The 17,952-nt window shown below is 40.5% G+C and overlaps 2 protein-coding genes across 3 annotated transcripts in view; both read right to left on the reverse strand.

Moving 5' to 3' along the window:
• Window positions 1-6,384, reverse strand: part of LOC139374950 (isthmin-2-like) — a 56,360-nt gene extending 49,976 nt beyond the window's left edge. The window contains exon 1 of the mRNA XM_071116222.1: window positions 5,482-6,384. Within this exon, the coding sequence (XP_070972323.1) occupies window positions 5,482-5,616 (135 nt within the window). The 5' untranslated portion in view covers window positions 5,617-6,384. The remainder of the gene's footprint in view (window positions 1-5,481) is intronic.
• A 2,969-nt stretch (window positions 6,385-9,353) lies between these two features.
• Window positions 9,354-17,952, reverse strand: part of LOC139374951 (serine palmitoyltransferase, long chain base subunit 2a) — a 58,620-nt gene continuing 50,021 nt past the window's right edge. The window contains exons 10-13 of one of the 2 annotated variants that reach the window (XM_071116223.1): window positions 17,116-17,251; window positions 16,753-16,882; window positions 16,540-16,642; window positions 9,355-11,692 (exon numbers count right to left, since the gene is read on the reverse strand). In XM_071116223.1, the coding sequence (XP_070972324.1) occupies window positions 11,673-11,692; window positions 16,540-16,642; window positions 16,753-16,882; window positions 17,116-17,251 (389 nt within the window). In that variant the 3' untranslated portion in view covers window positions 9,355-11,672. Of the gene's footprint in view, window positions 11,693-16,539; window positions 16,643-16,752; window positions 16,883-17,115; window positions 17,252-17,952 lie in introns of both variants that reach the window. The other variant, XM_071116224.1, reaches the window with a different exon arrangement.

Consider the following 17,952-nt stretch of genomic DNA (forward strand, 5'->3'; position numbering starts at 1 on the left):
GGATCTGATTGCAGATCTGGGGTCATTGAGAAGTCCTGGAGACACGCTTTCTATGGAGGGGTGGTTGTGGATTTTGTTAAATGGGAAAGTAATCAATGTCACAGTTGCTTCTTGTTAAAGAGGCATCAGCTAACGTTAGCTTGCTATAGCTAGCTATCCTCTTCCTCTGTTTCTGAATAAATTTGTGTCTGTTTCTTTCTAGCAGGCAAAATAAGTGAGCTAGATATGTCGATAACATATCCAAGTTTGTCACTGGTATGGGGTAGTAAATATCCTAAAGCTAGCCAGTTAGACAGTGGCCATAGTGGAGTTTGGAGTGTGACTGTTTGAGGTTGTGGACAGGTGTCTTTTATACTGATAACAAGTTCAAACAGTTGCCATTAATACAGGTAACGAGTGGAGGACAGAGGAGCCTCTTAAAGAAGAAGGTACAGGTCTGTGAGAGCCAGAAATCTTGCTTGTTTGTAGGTGACCAAATACTGATTTTCCACCATAATTTGCAAATAAATTCATTAAAAATCCTACAATAGAATTTTCTGGAATTTCTTTTCTCATTTTGTCTGTCATAGTTGAAGTGATGAAAATTACTCTCTCATCTTTTTAAGTGGGAAAACTTGCACAATTGGTGGCTGTCTAAATACTTTTTTGCCCCACTGTACTTTAGTCTGAGACTGCCATCATCAAAGATTGTGGATATACTGACAAGTTACATGTCTCTCTGCCCTAACAATGGGAGTCGTTGTCCACAGAGCGGAACAGCGGGAAGTCTAGCTCCCTGCTATCCTTTCTTTGGATTGGTGTATACATTGTTGTAATCCTTTTTTGAATATTCGATGAGTGTTGTTGATGTCAACTCTGGAGAGAGATGCTATGCTAATAGCCTCATACCATGGATATGCATAAACTCTTTGCACATTTTTTTCTATCTAGAACTAACTAATTGAAATGGTTCTTCGCCTGTCCCCATACGAGAACCCTTTTTGCTTACAGGTAGAACACGTTTGGCTTCCATTTAGAACCCTTTCTACAGAGGGTTATACATGGAACACAAAAGGATTTACCTGTAATCCAAAATGCTTCCCCTATGGGGACAGCTGAAGAACCCTTAGCTATCCCGAGGCAACTCCGATATGAAGCGGTTTTTTTTCGCAAAGTTGCTGGGATGTCACTCAGTACACTCGTAACAGCTTAAGCATTACGGGACTTCTATTAGATCAAATAAACCTTGTGTAGCAAATAAGGTATACGTTTTTTTGTTGACCAAACGACACTCTCTCATTGGAGTCCACACAAAAACTCCTTGCTTGGTGGGTGAAACAACGAAAAAGCGCTACCTGCTGGAGGGAGACAGATTTTCTGCCAAGTTGAGCCTCCCTTTTCTTCTTCCTCTCTGCCATCATGGAACTTGTTTGTGATGATGAGGAGCGTTGTACAAAACAAAGTCTTCAGCCATTGGATCGCCTCGAACCTATCAGAGTATCAAAGCCAAGAAGACCTTTTCAAACCGCCGCTTTACCCACGTGTGTTCTGGCTCTGGCCCAACACATCGGTTTCTGGGCCAATCAGACGGCTCCGAATGTGTTTACGGGAGGTACTTATTGCAGAGAAGAAGCTAACGTCTGTGGGTGTGGTGTAGCATTTGGACGGAGCTAGCCCCTGCTGAGTCCCCAACAACCAGACATTCAGGTTTTCAGGGGAAATTGAAAAATAGCCTCTGACACGACTTCCAATTCTGGACACTAAGAAGGAGACACTCCGTCTTAACTCCTCCTCTACATTTACTGGCTTGGTTGAATGGTGTAGAAGAGAACCTCCCCTTACAGTTTTTCTTCTTCTCATCAAGACTAGTATGTAGGGGATCTAGTTTCAGGCATTTCTTTTACACCTGCTACAATAGGTTACAGCGGAGCAAGGAGTCTGGGTAGCCAGGCAAATAGACAGTGGCAAGTTTGAATATCGTGGGTGAGATTGAAAAGTAGCTACTAGCAACACTGAGTCACTTCCAGGTCACGAATTTGGGAACATTTGAAAATAAAAGTCCCTCGTGTCATAGTAGAAAAGTGTCAAAAACATATAGTGTAGTTTTTCCCAATGTAGTTATAGTGTTGCATCCTATAACATGCACTATGCAAAACTGCAAAAAATACTGAATTAATATCATACACAGCGTTTTACGGCATGCCGTCCCTGGACACAGGTTGCTGAAGTGACACTTCAGTTCACATCACGTTCACTTCAAATAAAGTATATAAACCCTGAATTTCGGACACTATGTATTGGCCAATGAGAGGCTTTGAAGCCTATTGGCACTCCCCGGATGAAGCAGTCCTAGTTTCAAGGACAATTATTTTTTCTGTTGTAGTGAGGAAAATAACATTAGAACTTTAAGGAAAATGTTTTAATATCATTTTTCACTTTTATGTTTAGCTCACATAATATAATTTTAAAGTATGTAATAAGGTTTACGTAATAGAATAAACACGTCAAAAACAAATATAGCCATTCATAAATGCATTTCTATAGCTTCCAAAATATTTTTTTGAACGGTGGGGGGGTGCCAAGATGGAGGCGTGGTGGCCCAATTTTTCAGTTTTTGATTTGTTAAAAAAGTTTGAAATATCCAATAAATGTCGTTCCACTTCATGATTGTGTCCCACTTGTTGTTGATTCTTCACAAAAAAATACAGTTTTATATCTTTATGTTTGAAGCCTGAAATGTGGCAAAAGGTTGCAAAGTTCAAGGGGGCCGAATACTTTCGCAAGGCACTGTATCTCTTTTGAGTGTTAAGATATTGTTTTCTTACGAGGCAATATGCTTGTGAGAACATTGCAAAGATGCTTAGTTTGTGTATACTCTGTTTACAGTTATTTTGTGCCACTTCTAGCTATTTCTGCAAGTCAATTTGCTTGGGCTAGCAATATTCTATGTTAGCTTGTGGTTAGAATGTATGCAGTCATAATTTTTTGGGGGGTGGGGGGGTAAGATTTGTTTAATATTTTATACAAAACATACACATACAAATGTTTTATTTTATTGAACATTTATTTAACTTATTATTCATAATGACGGCCTAACCCGGACGATGCTGGGCCAACTGTGCGCTGCCCTATGGGACTCTCAATCACGGCCGGATGTGATTGTGATTCAGCCTGGATTCAAACCAAGGACTGTAGTGTCACCTCTTGCAGTGCCTTAGACCGCTGCGCTACTCGGGTGCCTGAGTGGGGCTCTCCAGTGGTGCAAATGACAACATCATACAAACAACAACTACATCACACCTACCCGAAATGACTAGCACACACCCCCATATCCAGCACCCACATCACTTTCCGCCACATGGCCTGAAACTGCAACATTTAGTTTCTCTCCGTAGCCCACTAAATATTTCATATTCCATTGTATTATTATTTGATTGTTTTATTTCCACTTTTTTAGTATACGTTTTTTCGAGATAGGGTATCTCACTACACCCCAATATGCCATGTCTTGAAATACACAGACAGGCGGAATAAAGTATGTTTACATTGTAATACTTCTGACAGCCAACTTTCTAGTTCCGCCCACAACTTCTGGACTTTAGCGTTCTCTATTGAGTCATTATTAGTTTTGCACTCTAGACATGAGTCTAGAGTGGCGGCAGGGTAGCCGAGTGGTTAGAGCGTTGGACTAGTAACCGGCAGGATGCAAGTTCAAACCCCCGAGCTGACAAGGTGCTAATCTGTCGTTCTTCCCCTGAACAGGCAGTTAACCCACTGTTCCTAGGCCATCATTGAAAATAAGAATTTGTTCTTTACTGATTTGCCTAGTTAAATAAAGGTACAAAAAAAATTCAATGTCTCTTGTATAATAAATTCTGTATGCAGTGATTATATTCATGTCATGTACTGTAGATACAACTTGTATGTAGCTAATGTTAAAATTATTTTCACATTCACATAGAAATGTATGCAATTCATTTTGTTGTTAAGCTAGCTAGCTATTTGATATGATTGTGAAAACAAATGTGTTTCTACTTAGGTTTGTTTGGTTGATTTTCATTAAATTAACTTCACTCTGAATTGCTTGCTTGTCTATATTGTGAAAAATCACTTTGTTATATTGTACTGGAGTAAACTTGAAAGTATATTGTATTTACATGGAATTAGCAACAGCGTCATTTTACAGCCCTCTTACCTCGTATCTATCCTGTAAGTGTGAAAGTGGTACCTTGTAACAACATGGTAAGATCATGGACAGATTTGCTTTTGTCTTCATGGAATGGAGTCATCCAATGTGGTGGTACTTCACAAATAACTACATTGTATCTATGTGGTAATAGACACCACTTCATTTTACAGCCCTCTTACATCCTACAGTACCTAATCTGTAAGTCTGAAGTTGGTGGTACCATGTAACAACAGGTTAAGATCAGACAGATTTGCTGTTGTCTTTATGGGACGGAGTCGTCCAATGTAATTGTAGCTCACAAGTAACTCTATTGTATATATGTGGAAACAGACACCACTTAATTTTACCTACCCAGTAAGTATGAAGGTGGTACCTTGTAAGAACAGGGTAAGATCACGGGCAGATTTGTTGTATTCGTGTGATGGAGTCGACAGACAGACAGACTGATAGAGGGAGAGTTCTCCATTAATATTTGATCAGAAAGGCCTGAGGCTACATTTGCTTAATAACCCTTTGAGACGTCCGATCTCTGACCCTTTACCTCTGACCTGAACCCTGGAAAATGATGACTAGTAACTGGGTCATTACTGTATTATAGCCATGTGAAAGGGCAATGCCTTCATCTTTATAAAGATTTAAATACAGCCCATCACGATAAGCTGTAGAAAGTATATGCAGTATAGCATACATACACACTGACAGACATGAACTGCCAGATGCTCCAATGATACCCGAGGGGGATATTTGAGGTGTTATCAGGTATGAGTGTCATCACAACTGGAAAATGACAATTTCCTCACCAGCCAAAGAGGGCTCTCTACTCCTCTCAGCCTAAGGACTGCCTGTTGTACATTATTTTTATGTTTTTTAGATTGTCTACACATGTTAAGGGGATTAAGGGGAGACAATCAAACGTTTCACATGATCTGGTGCCTATTGCCCTCCCCAGCTCCCGACTACCTCTGCTTTCATTTCAGCAAAATGATTGCGCAATGAAGTCACTTTGGACCACGGCCATTGTTGCTCACTGTCTCTGGCTCATTGAGCTTTCAGAATAAAGAGTTTAAAGAAATAGATTAACTTCATGATGAATGATGCCAGTTCCTAAACAATAATGTTGTAATTTCGGACAACATACAACGTGTTACGTCAAGCCAGGTGTTAAGGTAACATTACGCATCAATTCATAAATGCGCTCTGTCAAGTTTCAGCAGAGTGAAACATATTTCCCAATCATATGACATTGAGTGAAAATTAGCAAATGGCCTACCCCCCTAACTGTGAATAGAAAATAAAAGTTAGTAGGCTTTTACCTCCGTGGTCGCAGTGCTCCTGTCCTTGGGGACTGCACTTTTGTGACTGTTGGTGGGGAAGCTCTTGATTGACACCTGAGTCATCGTCAAGAAGACTACCCACAGCAGGTTAACCTTCCTGTGCATCTTCTGCATGTCTTTTCCAAGTTGGGACAACAGCTGTTGGTTTCGTCGGTGTTTGCTGGTGTTGCGATGCTGTGGTCGGTGTGGAAAGCAACAGCAGATATTTAGAAGCCGCTCGGCGTGCTGGACACGTTTTCAGAACCCTCGCCTCTGATCCATAGCCTAAATATAATCAATATACATCCGAAATCAATATGTAAGACTTTGCGATATACGATTCTTAATCCAATGTTGTTTGAACGTGAACTCAGCTTTCAGAGCTGGAGCTGAATTTTGAACCAATTTGATGCGTCTCATCTGTGCTCTTTGCTCCCCAAATGCGCCATTAGGTAACTTCCAACGTTGACGCTCAAAGGTTACTTACAATATTTTGCACTGTGATCATTAATTCCCGTTGGCTCTTCTCCCGCCAATATCCAGTCTTAGTCTTGTAACAAAACCGTTCAGAACTAGATCAGGCTATCGGCTGGTAGCTATGTTGCCTACCTATCCTCCCTTGACTTTACACTGTCCAGACGCTTCGTCTCCTTATACTTGTCTCCTTCCGTACACGCTTATTCGGTCCTGCTTATTACAACCTTATAGTATACTCCTTTGAAATAAACGGACTTGATATTATCCCGAGTTTTAATAAGTAACGTTCTCTAACCTTAAATGCTGCTAACTCAAATATGCTCGCATGCGCTCTGCTGTGCCTGTTGTAAAGGAACCTCTTCTATGACTGCTTGAGAATAATCGTTAGTCATCTACATTCGTCGCTGCTTCTCTCTCTCTGTCACCATCTGTTCAGTCCCAGTCACCTTCGCAGACACCACTCGTAGTATAGTGGCCTCATTGGCTGAGGGCTCGATCCCCATCTCCCTTTTACGGGTGACGTTCTGAGGGAGTGTCTTACGAAAGAGCGCACAATAAAAGAGCGAAACCAGGGAATGAATGAGCGACCGAAATGAATGAAGGTTTGTGAAGGGGGTGATTTTAAATATGAGCAAAATGAAAGGATAACATTATGAAAGAGAGGAGGCCGAAGATGGTGGCTAAACAGAGAATGCTCCCTTTTGAATAAAGTCTGAAGGTTAGACACTCCCCGTTGGATTAGAGGGGCGTGTGGTCTAATAATGCAAATTAATATGGAGTAATTCATTTTCTTTGTTCGGGGATGAGCTTAATTAAATGACTTTCCCCACAGAGTTCCCATTTATCTCGCTATCATCTTGTCCATGTGCCAGAATTCCCCGTTTTGACCCCAAATGTTGCAGAAGCCAGGGACTAGAGTGTTGGGTTTTCTCCCAGACTGAAGACACATATGAAGTGAAGCTGATGACGGGTGTGACCTTGTGAACTAAAGAGGGAGAACTGATGAACTTCTCTCCACAGAGGGAATCAGAGATAGCGAAAGACGCAAGACAAAGACATGGCATGATTTCCAGCGATTTACAGTATGAGTTTATTTTGCGATAAACATGTTGAATTAAAACCACACCTGATTTTATGTTAGCCCTCAGACCGAACTCTCCCTTTGATAACCGATGAACCAGCTCTGAATTATGACACAGGAGAAGGATAACATTATCTGGAAATCTCCCACTTCTTCAGGATTATACTGTGTGTGACCGAGAGCGAGCATGAGAGTGAGTTAGTGAGAGAGATTCTGCGTGTTATCTCGGTCTTGCTAAGAAAAAGGAAAAGGTGATGTGTTTTAAGAGAGCAAGTGATGAAGGAGCTGTTGTTCAGCTCAATGTATAAGATGTGCTGGAAACAGAGAGAGTATTCAAAGTGATCCTGTTAACAGCTCTCAACACCTATTACAGGTTTGATTTTAGCTTGTTTCTTTTCTGCACCACTCTGTTCAATTCCAGTGCGTTCAGAAAGTATTCACAAACCTGACCTACACACAATACCCAATAATTTCAAAGTGGAATTATGTTTTATTTATTTATTTTACAAATTAAATAAAAAATAAAAAGCTGAAATGTCTTAAGTATTCAAACTCTTTGTTATGGCAAGCCTAAATAAGTTCAGGAGTAAAAATGTACTTAAGTCACATAATAAGTCGCCTGGACTCACTCTGTGTGCCATAATAGTGTTTAACATGACTATCTCATCTCTGTACCCCACACATACAATTATCTGGAAGGTCCCTCAGTTGAGCAGGGATTTTCCAGGGACGCTTTCCAATGCCTCACAAAGAAGGGCACCTATTGGTAAATGGATAAAATAAAAAAGCAGACATTTAATATCCCTTTGAGCATGAAGTTATTAATTACACTTTCGATGGTGCATCAATAAACCCAGTTACTACAAAGAAACAGGTGTCCTTCCTAGCTCAGTTGCCGGAGAGGAAGGAAACCGCTCAGGGTCTTCACCATGTGGCCAAAGGTGACTTTAAAACAGTTACAGGAGAAAACTGAGGATGGATCAACAACATTGTAGTTATTCCACAATACTAACCTAATTGACAGAGCGAAAAGAAACCTGTACAGAATAAAAAAAATATTCCAAAACATGCATTCTGTTTGCAACAAGGCACTAAAGTAAAGTAATACTGCTAAGAAAGTAGCAAAGAAATTAACTTTATGTCCTGAATACAAAGTGTTGAATTTTGGGCCAATCCAATACAACACATTACTGAGCACCACTCTCCATATTTTCAAGCATAGTGGTGGCTGCATCATGTTATGGGTATGCTTGTAATTGTTAAGGACTGGGGAGTTTTTCAGGATAAAAATAAATGTAATGGATCCAAGCACAGGCAATATCCTAGAGGAAAACCTGGTTCAGTCTGCTTTCCACCAGACACTGGGAGATGAATTCACCTTTCAAAAGGACAATAACCTAAAACACAAGGCCGAATCTACATGGGAGTTGCTTACCAAGAAGACAGTGAATGTTCCGGAGAGGCCGAGCCACAGTTTTGAAATCTACTTGAAAATCTATGTCAAGCAATGATCAACAACCAATTGACAATGAAGAATTTTGAGAATAATGGAAAAACGTTGCACAATCCAGGTGTGTGAATCTCTTAATTTATTTTATTTAACTAGGCAAGTCAATTAAGAACAAATTCTTATGTACAATGACGGCCTACCTCGGCCAAACCCTCACCCGGACGACGCTGGGACAATTGTGTGCCGCCCAATAGGACTCCCAATCACGGCCAGTTGTGATACAGCCTGAAATCGAACCAGGGTCTGTAATGACACCTCTAGCACTGAGATCCAGTGCCTTAGAGCACTGCGCCACTCGGGAGCCTCAGCTCTTAGAGACTAACCCAGAAAGACTCACAGCTGTAATCACTGCCAAAGGCGCTTTTAAAAAGTATTGGCTCAGGGGTGTGAATACTTATGTTTTTCATTTTCAATAAATTTGTACAAATTTCAAAAACATGTTTCCACTTTGTCATAATGTTGTATTGGTTGTAGCTGGGTGAGAGAAACAAATCTATTTAATCCAATTTGAATTCAGGCTGTAACACAAGAAAATTAGGTATAAGTCAAGGGTTATGAATACTTTCTGAAGGCACTGTAGCTAAAGCAAAATTAAATGGAACGCGTGAAGAAAATTAGTCATCTGGCCTCATTCACAAACCGACTCAAGAGTGCTGATCTAGGATCATTTTTGCATCTTAAATCATAATGAATAAGAGGTGGGGTCTGGTCCGAGATCAGCACTTCTACTCTGAGACGCTTTCGTAACACAGGCCCTGATGTGTAATAAGTCAATAACATTTGATTTGTAATAAAACACAAAAACGTTGTTACATTATTTTAATTACATTTTGATGTCCGTAACATGAGTGAAACAGGTACAAATAGGTCATCCACTGATATGTAGCAAACACTGCATTTTTCTTTGATCCAAAAAAAGTACAGCTATTATTATGCACTATTTGTAGCACATCCAAGTTATGTTAGAACACATACATGTATTTTTTTTTTTAAAGCAGTTGAATGGCCACTCACACCCTGTATCTCACCCAAGAGACAGGTCATCCACAGATGAGGCATAAGGACAGTGTTTAAATCTTAAGAAGTTTGACGTTAAGACTTTGACACAACATCAGTATCATGTTGTATTTCTCTTTGTGCAAACAAGAAAAATAGAAATATACAAAATACATTTTTACACACATCCAGTGCAGATTTACTTCTAACTTTTTGCCTTTGAGGAAACAAAAAAATAGCTAGCTGAATGAGTCAAATCATTTGTCATTGTGAGAGTTCTTTGTACAGTAAGAAAAATGAATGAAAATCTATTTAGTTCTCTATATTCAATATTTTCAATGATCTTAAATGTCTCTCCTCCAGGTCTTTGCAGGTCACTTATATTAATAAACTCTCAAAGAAAGATATATATATTTTTTTTTTTACACAAACAGAACATGTCCTTGTCTTCAAAGAGATATCAATTTCATACAATAAAATCAGTAATTTTGGAATGAGTTCAGGTTGTATTTAAAAACTAAAACAAAGCCACAGGAAGGAGTGTTGTATGTAGGTAGTGTGTACAGTTGAGCACCTTGTTTCATGGTGTACTAGCAGCGTCAGTGACTACGTCATACTGTGCATGCAGCGCTAAGGTGTGCCAAACGATAAAATACACATCAGTAGTGATTGCACTGAGGGCATGTGATCAGTCAGAGAGGTGTAAAGGTATGTGCATGCAGGACATGGCTTCAGAGCTGCCAGTGATAAAATGTTACATTTTTTCAAAAAAAAAACAAACAAACATGGAAACAATGAATAAATAAATCTGTACATTAAACAACTCTCTCTGTCACACACACGTTTGGTTAAGACTAAATCTGTCTTGACTAAGTCTGCTCCCCCCCCCCCCCCCATCTGATAGATCCATTTCCCTGGATACCAGACTTTTTCTACTGGAGTGGGTGGAGTTTTCCCCCAAACCACCGATACTGGGTCATATAGTTGTTCATCCCCCTAATGATAACGTTAGGATCGGGATAGAATAATCTGATCCTAGATCTGTGGTTAGGATCTACAGCTGAAACAGCCTGGAACCAAGGGCTAGTGGATACGAGCGAGGAGTGATGTGCTCATAGCTCATCTGAAAGTAAAGGCCTTGGTACAACGTCTCTCACTCTGACCTGTTATGAGATATAGTCATCTGTAAATAAAAATCATAAATACTTTGGAAAGAGAACGTAGTTAGAGATTCAAGTAAGACACGGTTCCTGGCTGCAAGTTAGAACAGCAAAGTTTAGCTCCAGGAGTCGGTTACACCAAACATGCATCTCAAAGCACTCCTAAACTGTACTTCATAGCAATACCATCACTGAGTAGAGTAGGATAACATCGCCCCTTGACACTGTGCTAAGGTCAGTTACACATTTCAACCCCAATGGGTAAGGATAGGTTTTGTGGAGGGTAAGCTGGTCCTAGATCTGTACCTAGGGGAAACTTCTAACAGAAACTCAGTGTGTTTTATGACCTTTAGAAATCAGTTTGTTTGTTTGTGTTGATTATTCTTGTTGTTTTTCTTCAACTCCCCATCTCTCCTCCAAAATGTTTAAATACTTCCGAAAGCTTCGTAAGCTACATTTAGGTTGGTCTTTCCAAATCACACCGTTTCTCCCAAACACACACAGTCAGAGATGACATGACATAGGCATGACATAAAGCAGCTACAAGCACACATAAACAGTCCTCAGTCTACTAAATCCTCCAGAAACAAAATGCCACAAATTAAGATGCAGACCCAACATTTCATTATTTAAGACAAAACAGAGGTAAGAAATAATCGTTTGAAAAAATAAATGTTTTCCAAGTTTTTTTCTTCTTCTTCGCCATGATGCAGTGAGTTTGCTGGTAAAATAAGGCAGGCGTGTGAAAGTTAAAACCTTGTGTTAGATGAATAAAGTGGTTCTGTGACATCAAGGCGAGCACATTTTGGTTCTGGAAGACTGCCAGTCCAATCTGGTCCGATCCGGTCTAGACCACTGTGGTCCAGTTCAGTCTTGTATCTGGTCGTAGATGCTATGGTCGACGACTCAGTCCAGAGAGAGCAGTCTCTTGTGTCTGGAGTACTTGACCTGCAGCAGGTCTCCTACCTCACTGATCACACTCAGGGCCTAACCATAGAGACACACACACCATAAATGTTACATTATCACACAGATCTGAAGACACACATACACGCACGTCAATGATCACTCTAACCCGAACACACAACACACTAATGATCACACACACATCATGCCTGCAGAGACACATATTACTGATTACACTCAGAGACTGACAAAACAAACACACACCGTCTTGCTTTACATGTATACCGATGGAAGACACACTTACGCCAAAACTCACGTCTACGTCTAACACAGGCTGACTACAGCTGTCTGAAGCTACCATTTGATGTTAGTCAGTTGAGAGTGATGCAAGCCCTCCCAGATCACTAACACATGGTACAGTAGGATCTATGATGGGGGAAGACTGGGACTTGAGAGAGCAGAGGGGATCTCTCACACAACTCACTCATCTACAACATGACTATCACATCAAGACCCATAATGTCAGAATCTCACTATAGGGCAGGCACTAAAGAGGCACAGTGATGTAAGAGAAGAAGAGAGGGAAGAGAGGTGATACATAAATCAATGTGACACCAAAGAATGGATAGCAGACAGCAGATACAGTTGAAGTCAGAGGTTTACATACACTTAGGTTGGAGTCATTAACTTGTTTTTCAACAACTGCACAAATATCTTGTTGACAAACTATAGTTTTGGCAAGTCGGTTAGGACATCTACTTTGTGCATGACAAGTCATTTTTCCAACAATTGCTTACTGTCAGATTATTTCACTTATTCACTGTATCACAATTCCAGTGTGTCAGAAGTTTACATACACTTAGTTGACTGAGATTTTAAACAGCTTCCAGAAAATGATGTAATGGCTTTAGAAGCTTCTGATGGGCTAATTGACATCATTTGAGTCAATTAGAGGTGTACATGTGGATGTATTTCAAGGCCTAACTTCAAACTCAGTGCCTCTTTTGCTTGACATCATGGGAAAATCAAAATAAATCAGGCAAAACCTCCACAAGTCTGGTCCATCATTGGGAGCAATTTCCAAATGCCGGAAGGTTCCACTTTCATCTGTACAAACAATAGTACGCAAGTATAAACACCATGGGATCACGCAGCCGTCATACTGCTCAGGAAGGAGACGCATTCTGTCTCCTACAGATGAACGTACTTTGGTGCGAAAAGTGCAAATCAATCCCAGAACAACAGCAAAGGACCTTGTGAAGATGCTGGAGGAAACAGGTACAGTAAAACGAGGGTTATCAACATAACCCGAAAGGCCGAACAGCAAGGCAGAAGCCACTGCTCCAAAACCGCCATAAAAAAGCCAGACTACAGTTTGCAATTGCACATGGGGACAAATATGGTACTTTTTGGAGAAATGAAAATAGAACTGTTTGGCCATAATAACCATCGTAATGTTTGGAGGAAAAAGGGGGAGGCTTGCAAACCAAAGAACAGCATCCCAACTGTGAAGCAAGGGGGTGGCAACATCATGTTGCAGTTTTGCTGCAGGAGGGACTGGTGTACTTCACAAAACAGATGGCATCATGAGAGAGGAAAATTATGTGGACATATTGAAGCAACATCTCAAGACATCAGTCACAAATGGGTCTTCCAAATGGACAATGACCCCAAGCATACTTCCAAAGTTGTGGCAAAATGGCTTAAGGACAACAAAGTCAAGGTACTGGAGTGGCCATCACAAAGCTTTGACCTCAATCCTATAGAATGTGTGGGCAGAACTGAAAAGGCGTGTGCGAGCAAGGAGGCCTACAAACCTGACTCAGTTACACCAGCTCTGTCAGGAGGAATGGGCCAAAATGTACCCAACTTATTGTGGGAAGCTTGTGGAAGGCTACCTAAAATGTTTGACCCAAGTTAAACAATTTAAAGGCGATGCTACCAAATACTAATTGAGTGTATGTAAACTTCTGACCCACTGGGAATGTGATGAAAGAAATAAAAGCTGAAATAAATAATTATTTCTACTACTATTCTGACATTTCACATTCTTAAAATAAAAGTGGTGATCCTAACTGACCTAAGACAGGGAATTTTTACTAGGATTAAATGTCAGAAGTGGTAAAAAACTGAGTTTAAATGTATTTGACTAAGGTGTGTGTAAACTGTTGACTTCAACTGTAGATATATGAAAGAGAGAGAAAGGGCCAGAGCAAGAGGTGAAGAGAGAGAGTGTGAGAGAAAGACAGACAAGGAAAGCACTGCTTTATGTGAAAAAAGGGGTGATGGAAAATGTATGGGAGAGAAGGAGTGCATGAGATAGGAAGAAAGTAGAAAGAAAGACAGATTCATTGGAGCTGCTATGGATGGCAAGAGCGTATCAGAGAGCATTATGGGCAAGTGGAAGCCCTCACTCCATCACTCCCTCCACCAGGGTTGGAGTCTATATTAATTGAAAGAAGTAAATTCAGGAAATAAACTGATATTCCAATTCAACAAAACACTTTTTTTCCTGTGAATTCTCAATAAAAAAAGCAATTATTTTTCTCCATTTTTGAATTTTAAATTCAAATCACTTCCTGAGGTAAATCCCACTCTAGTCAACTTTTTATCTCTCCCAAAACCACTGACTGAGCTTTATATAAGCACGAGTCTAGTTACAACTATGATGAAATACAAAACGTGAATAAGAACTTGAGGAAGAAAATGTAAAAATGTGTGACTCAATTAGGGCTGGGCGATATGGCCAAAATAATATATCACGGTATTTAGAAAAACAAACAAATTGGATGGTATTTTTAGTTTTTGAATAATAACAAGGTATACATATATTTTTAATTTTACCTTTATTTAACTAGGCAAGTCAGTTAAGAACAAACTCTTATTTACAATGACGGCCTCAGAACAGTGGGTTAACTGCCTTGTTCAGAACGACAGATTTTTACCGATCTTGCAACCTTCTGATTACTAGTCCAACGCTCTAACCACTAGGCTACCTGCCGCCCCTTTATGAGTCGTGAGTGATCCTAGGGTGGCAACACCTACATTCTAAGTGATTTCAATGAGACTTTCTCCATTATGATTGTTTTATACTGTTCAATCCAACCCCCCCAAAATGTAGCACCTTTATCATTTCTGCATTTCCTGCACTCAATTGCAGTGGTGGAAAAAGTACCCAATTGTCATACTTGAGTAAAAGTAAAGATACGTTAATAGAAAATTACTCAACTAAAAGTGAAAGTCCCCCAGTAAAATTCTACTTGAGTAAAAGTCTAAAAGTATTTGGTTTTAAATATACTTAAGTACCAAAAGTAAAAGGATAAATCATTTCAAATTCCTTATATTAAGCAAATCAGATGGCACCATGTTTTTTTTTTTTTTACGGATAGTCAGGGGCACACTCCAACACTCAGACATAATTTACAAACAAAGCATTTGTGTTTCATGAGTCCTCCAGATCAGAGGCAGTAGGGATGACCAGGGATGTTCTCTTGACAAGTGTGTGAATTGGACCATTTTCCTGTCCCGTTAAGCATTCAAAATCTAACGAGTACTTTTAGGTGTCAGGAAAAATGTATCGAGTAAAAAGTACAATATTTTCTTTAGGAATGTAGTGAAATAAAAGTTGTCAAAAATAAAAATTGTAAAGTACAGATACCAAAGAAAACGACTTAAGTAGTACTTGAAAGTATTTTTTACTTAAGTACTTTACACCACTGCTCAATTGAGAACTTCCACTGCCACGTAGGACTGCATGATGTGGGCAAATAATCTAGGACTTATTTTTAACCAAATGTTGCAATTGCGATTTGACTTGCGAATTAAAGCAAAAAACTGTTGGAATCATGAAAATAGAATAACTATTCTAATTCCATAGTTAGAATATAATAGTGGGCACTTTGAATACAGTGTTGTTTGAGATGACAATTAATTAAAATGCCAGGGAGAAGTTATTGTGACAGGGTAGGAACTAGTGTTAAGTGTTTCCAAGGGGACCCTATAAGCGTTGGCTACATTGCATGTTTTCCCTTAGCTACTTCATGTAGTTAACATATTCTTGCTTTGCATATTCCTCTTTGATTTAGAAGATACTGTTGCACAAACAACATGCTGATTTAAGTCTACATCATCGCTGTATCAGGCTGTATTAGCTAGCTACGTTTGCTCTTAAGCAGTACATTTATTAGCTAGCTATTAACATTAGCAGCTAACAATTAGCATCTCACAAGATTTAGGGCAACTTGCTAAGAAAAGACACACTAGCTGTTTGCTGATGTGAGAAACACAAATGAATAGTGTCATTAAAGAACGCTAGTGGATTTATATTAAGAAGCAAAGTGAAAACAGCATTGTTGTTGTCAACATTATTGCATGTGCTGCATTGACCAAGCAGACTGAACGCAAGTGTCTCATGGTTGAGGAACATCAATTGTGCTCCTTGAGTTACAGAGGGCATGGCTAGTTTTGTGTGGAAAGTGGCACGGAGAGAAAGAGCGGAGAGAGATGACTCAAGTAGCGAAGTAAACTATAAAAAAATATGGGTACAGAAGGTTAAGTAAAAACCTAAACCGGTCCCTGCATCAATACCAGTATATCATAAAATACGGTATACCGCCCAGTCCTAGACTCAATGTGAAAACAGATAACGTCACATCAAAGGGCAGTTTGGGTTTTAGGGGGAGGAGAGGGAGAAGAGAGGGGTACAGGCCTTTGTGAAAGAGAGAAGTAGTTAAAAGAGGATAAAAAAAAAGAGGTGGAGGCAGAGGGAGTGCTTTTCAGCAGAGTTAAATGGGGAGTCCTGGGGGAGAGAGAGATTAAGAGAGGCTGTTAGATCAAATGCCAGCAATGAGGGGAGGGGAGGTCACACTTACATACACCCACCACTAAGGGGGATGGGGGGGGGGGGGGGGGGGGGGGGGGTAACCTACCAAGGTAAGTTTTATTTTCTCTATCCACCACATTTTTCAATTTGGTGACCCCACATGGGGTCCTGTACCGAAGTTTGGGAAACGCTGCACTAGGAAGTGGAAGCTATAGAATGGAAGAAAGAACGGAAGGACACAGGACCATAAGTGTACGCTCTTTATGTCTTTGGTGTGAAAAAGGTAGCCATTTTGTGCCAAGCATGGGGGGATAGTTACCGTGTCGAGCATGTCTTTGGTGTGAGCGGCAGAGATACAGAATCGTGCTCTGGACTCAATGATGGGTGTGGCTGGAAAGCCCACCACCACCACCCCGATGTTCCTCTTCAGCATCTCTCTACCAAACGCCCTGAGAGAAAGAGAGAGTGAGAGAGAAAGCAAGAGAGGGCATCGAACAACAACCTTAGAGGAGTAGTTTGTGAGTAGGTGCACAGCCAAATATGTATTTAAAGTTTTGAGCCTAATTTGAAAAACAAAACTGCATTCAAGCCACTTGGTTTACTATAAAGTTGAGGAATGGGGCTGGGGAAAGGCAACCTCTCATATTCATAGATGAAACTGTGGATGCCAGGGCTAACTCACCCTATCTTGGCCGGCATGTAGAGCATCATGGGAACTACGGGCGAGTCGTTGTTTCCGTAGATGATAAAGCCCATCTCTGTCAGTCTCCTACGGAAATACAAAGTGTTCTCTGCCAACTGCTGCACGCGATCACGACCTGGACACACACACACACACACACACACACACACACACACACACACACACACACACACACACACACACACACACACACACACACACACACACACACACACACACACACACACACACACACACACACACACACACACACACACACACACACACACACACACACACACACACACACACACACACACACGAATTTTGAAGGCTTTAAAAATTAGTAGCTAAAGCCTGAACCTACTCAATGTTGGTTAAAACTCTTTATAAGATGACACAGTAACACCCTACAGTGGTTTGTCCTCTGTCCAGACAGACAGCTGATGTTAACCACGTCTGTCTCTCTGTTACCATCTGGCTGTAGCCTTTATCAGACTGGTAGAGCTCAAGACAGACCCTCATGCCCCAGGCACATACTGCAGATCTCTATCTATTCCTACACAGCATTGGGGATGCAGGTTGTCTGTCTTTCTGTATACGCAAGCCTATGTGTGTGTATGTGAAAGGGTCTGTGTGTGCTTCAAGGGCTGAAAGCATTACGAGCCAATTGATTACAACTTGTACATACACATCAGCCTTTGAAAGGAGGTCAACACACTTTCTCACCAAGCTCCTCGCAGTAATATTGAGGGAGAGCAGAATTCCGCCTGTTCCTTTATTGGCTATGAGGCGGACGGAACAGTTTCGGAGGGCCAGCTTGCATTTTTGCACGCC

This window comes from Oncorhynchus clarkii, chromosome 19 (assembly GCF_045791955.1).
Source record: "Oncorhynchus clarkii lewisi isolate Uvic-CL-2024 chromosome 19, UVic_Ocla_1.0, whole genome shotgun sequence".
NCBI classification, from domain to species: Eukaryota; Metazoa; Chordata; class Actinopteri; order Salmoniformes; family Salmonidae; genus Oncorhynchus; species Oncorhynchus clarkii.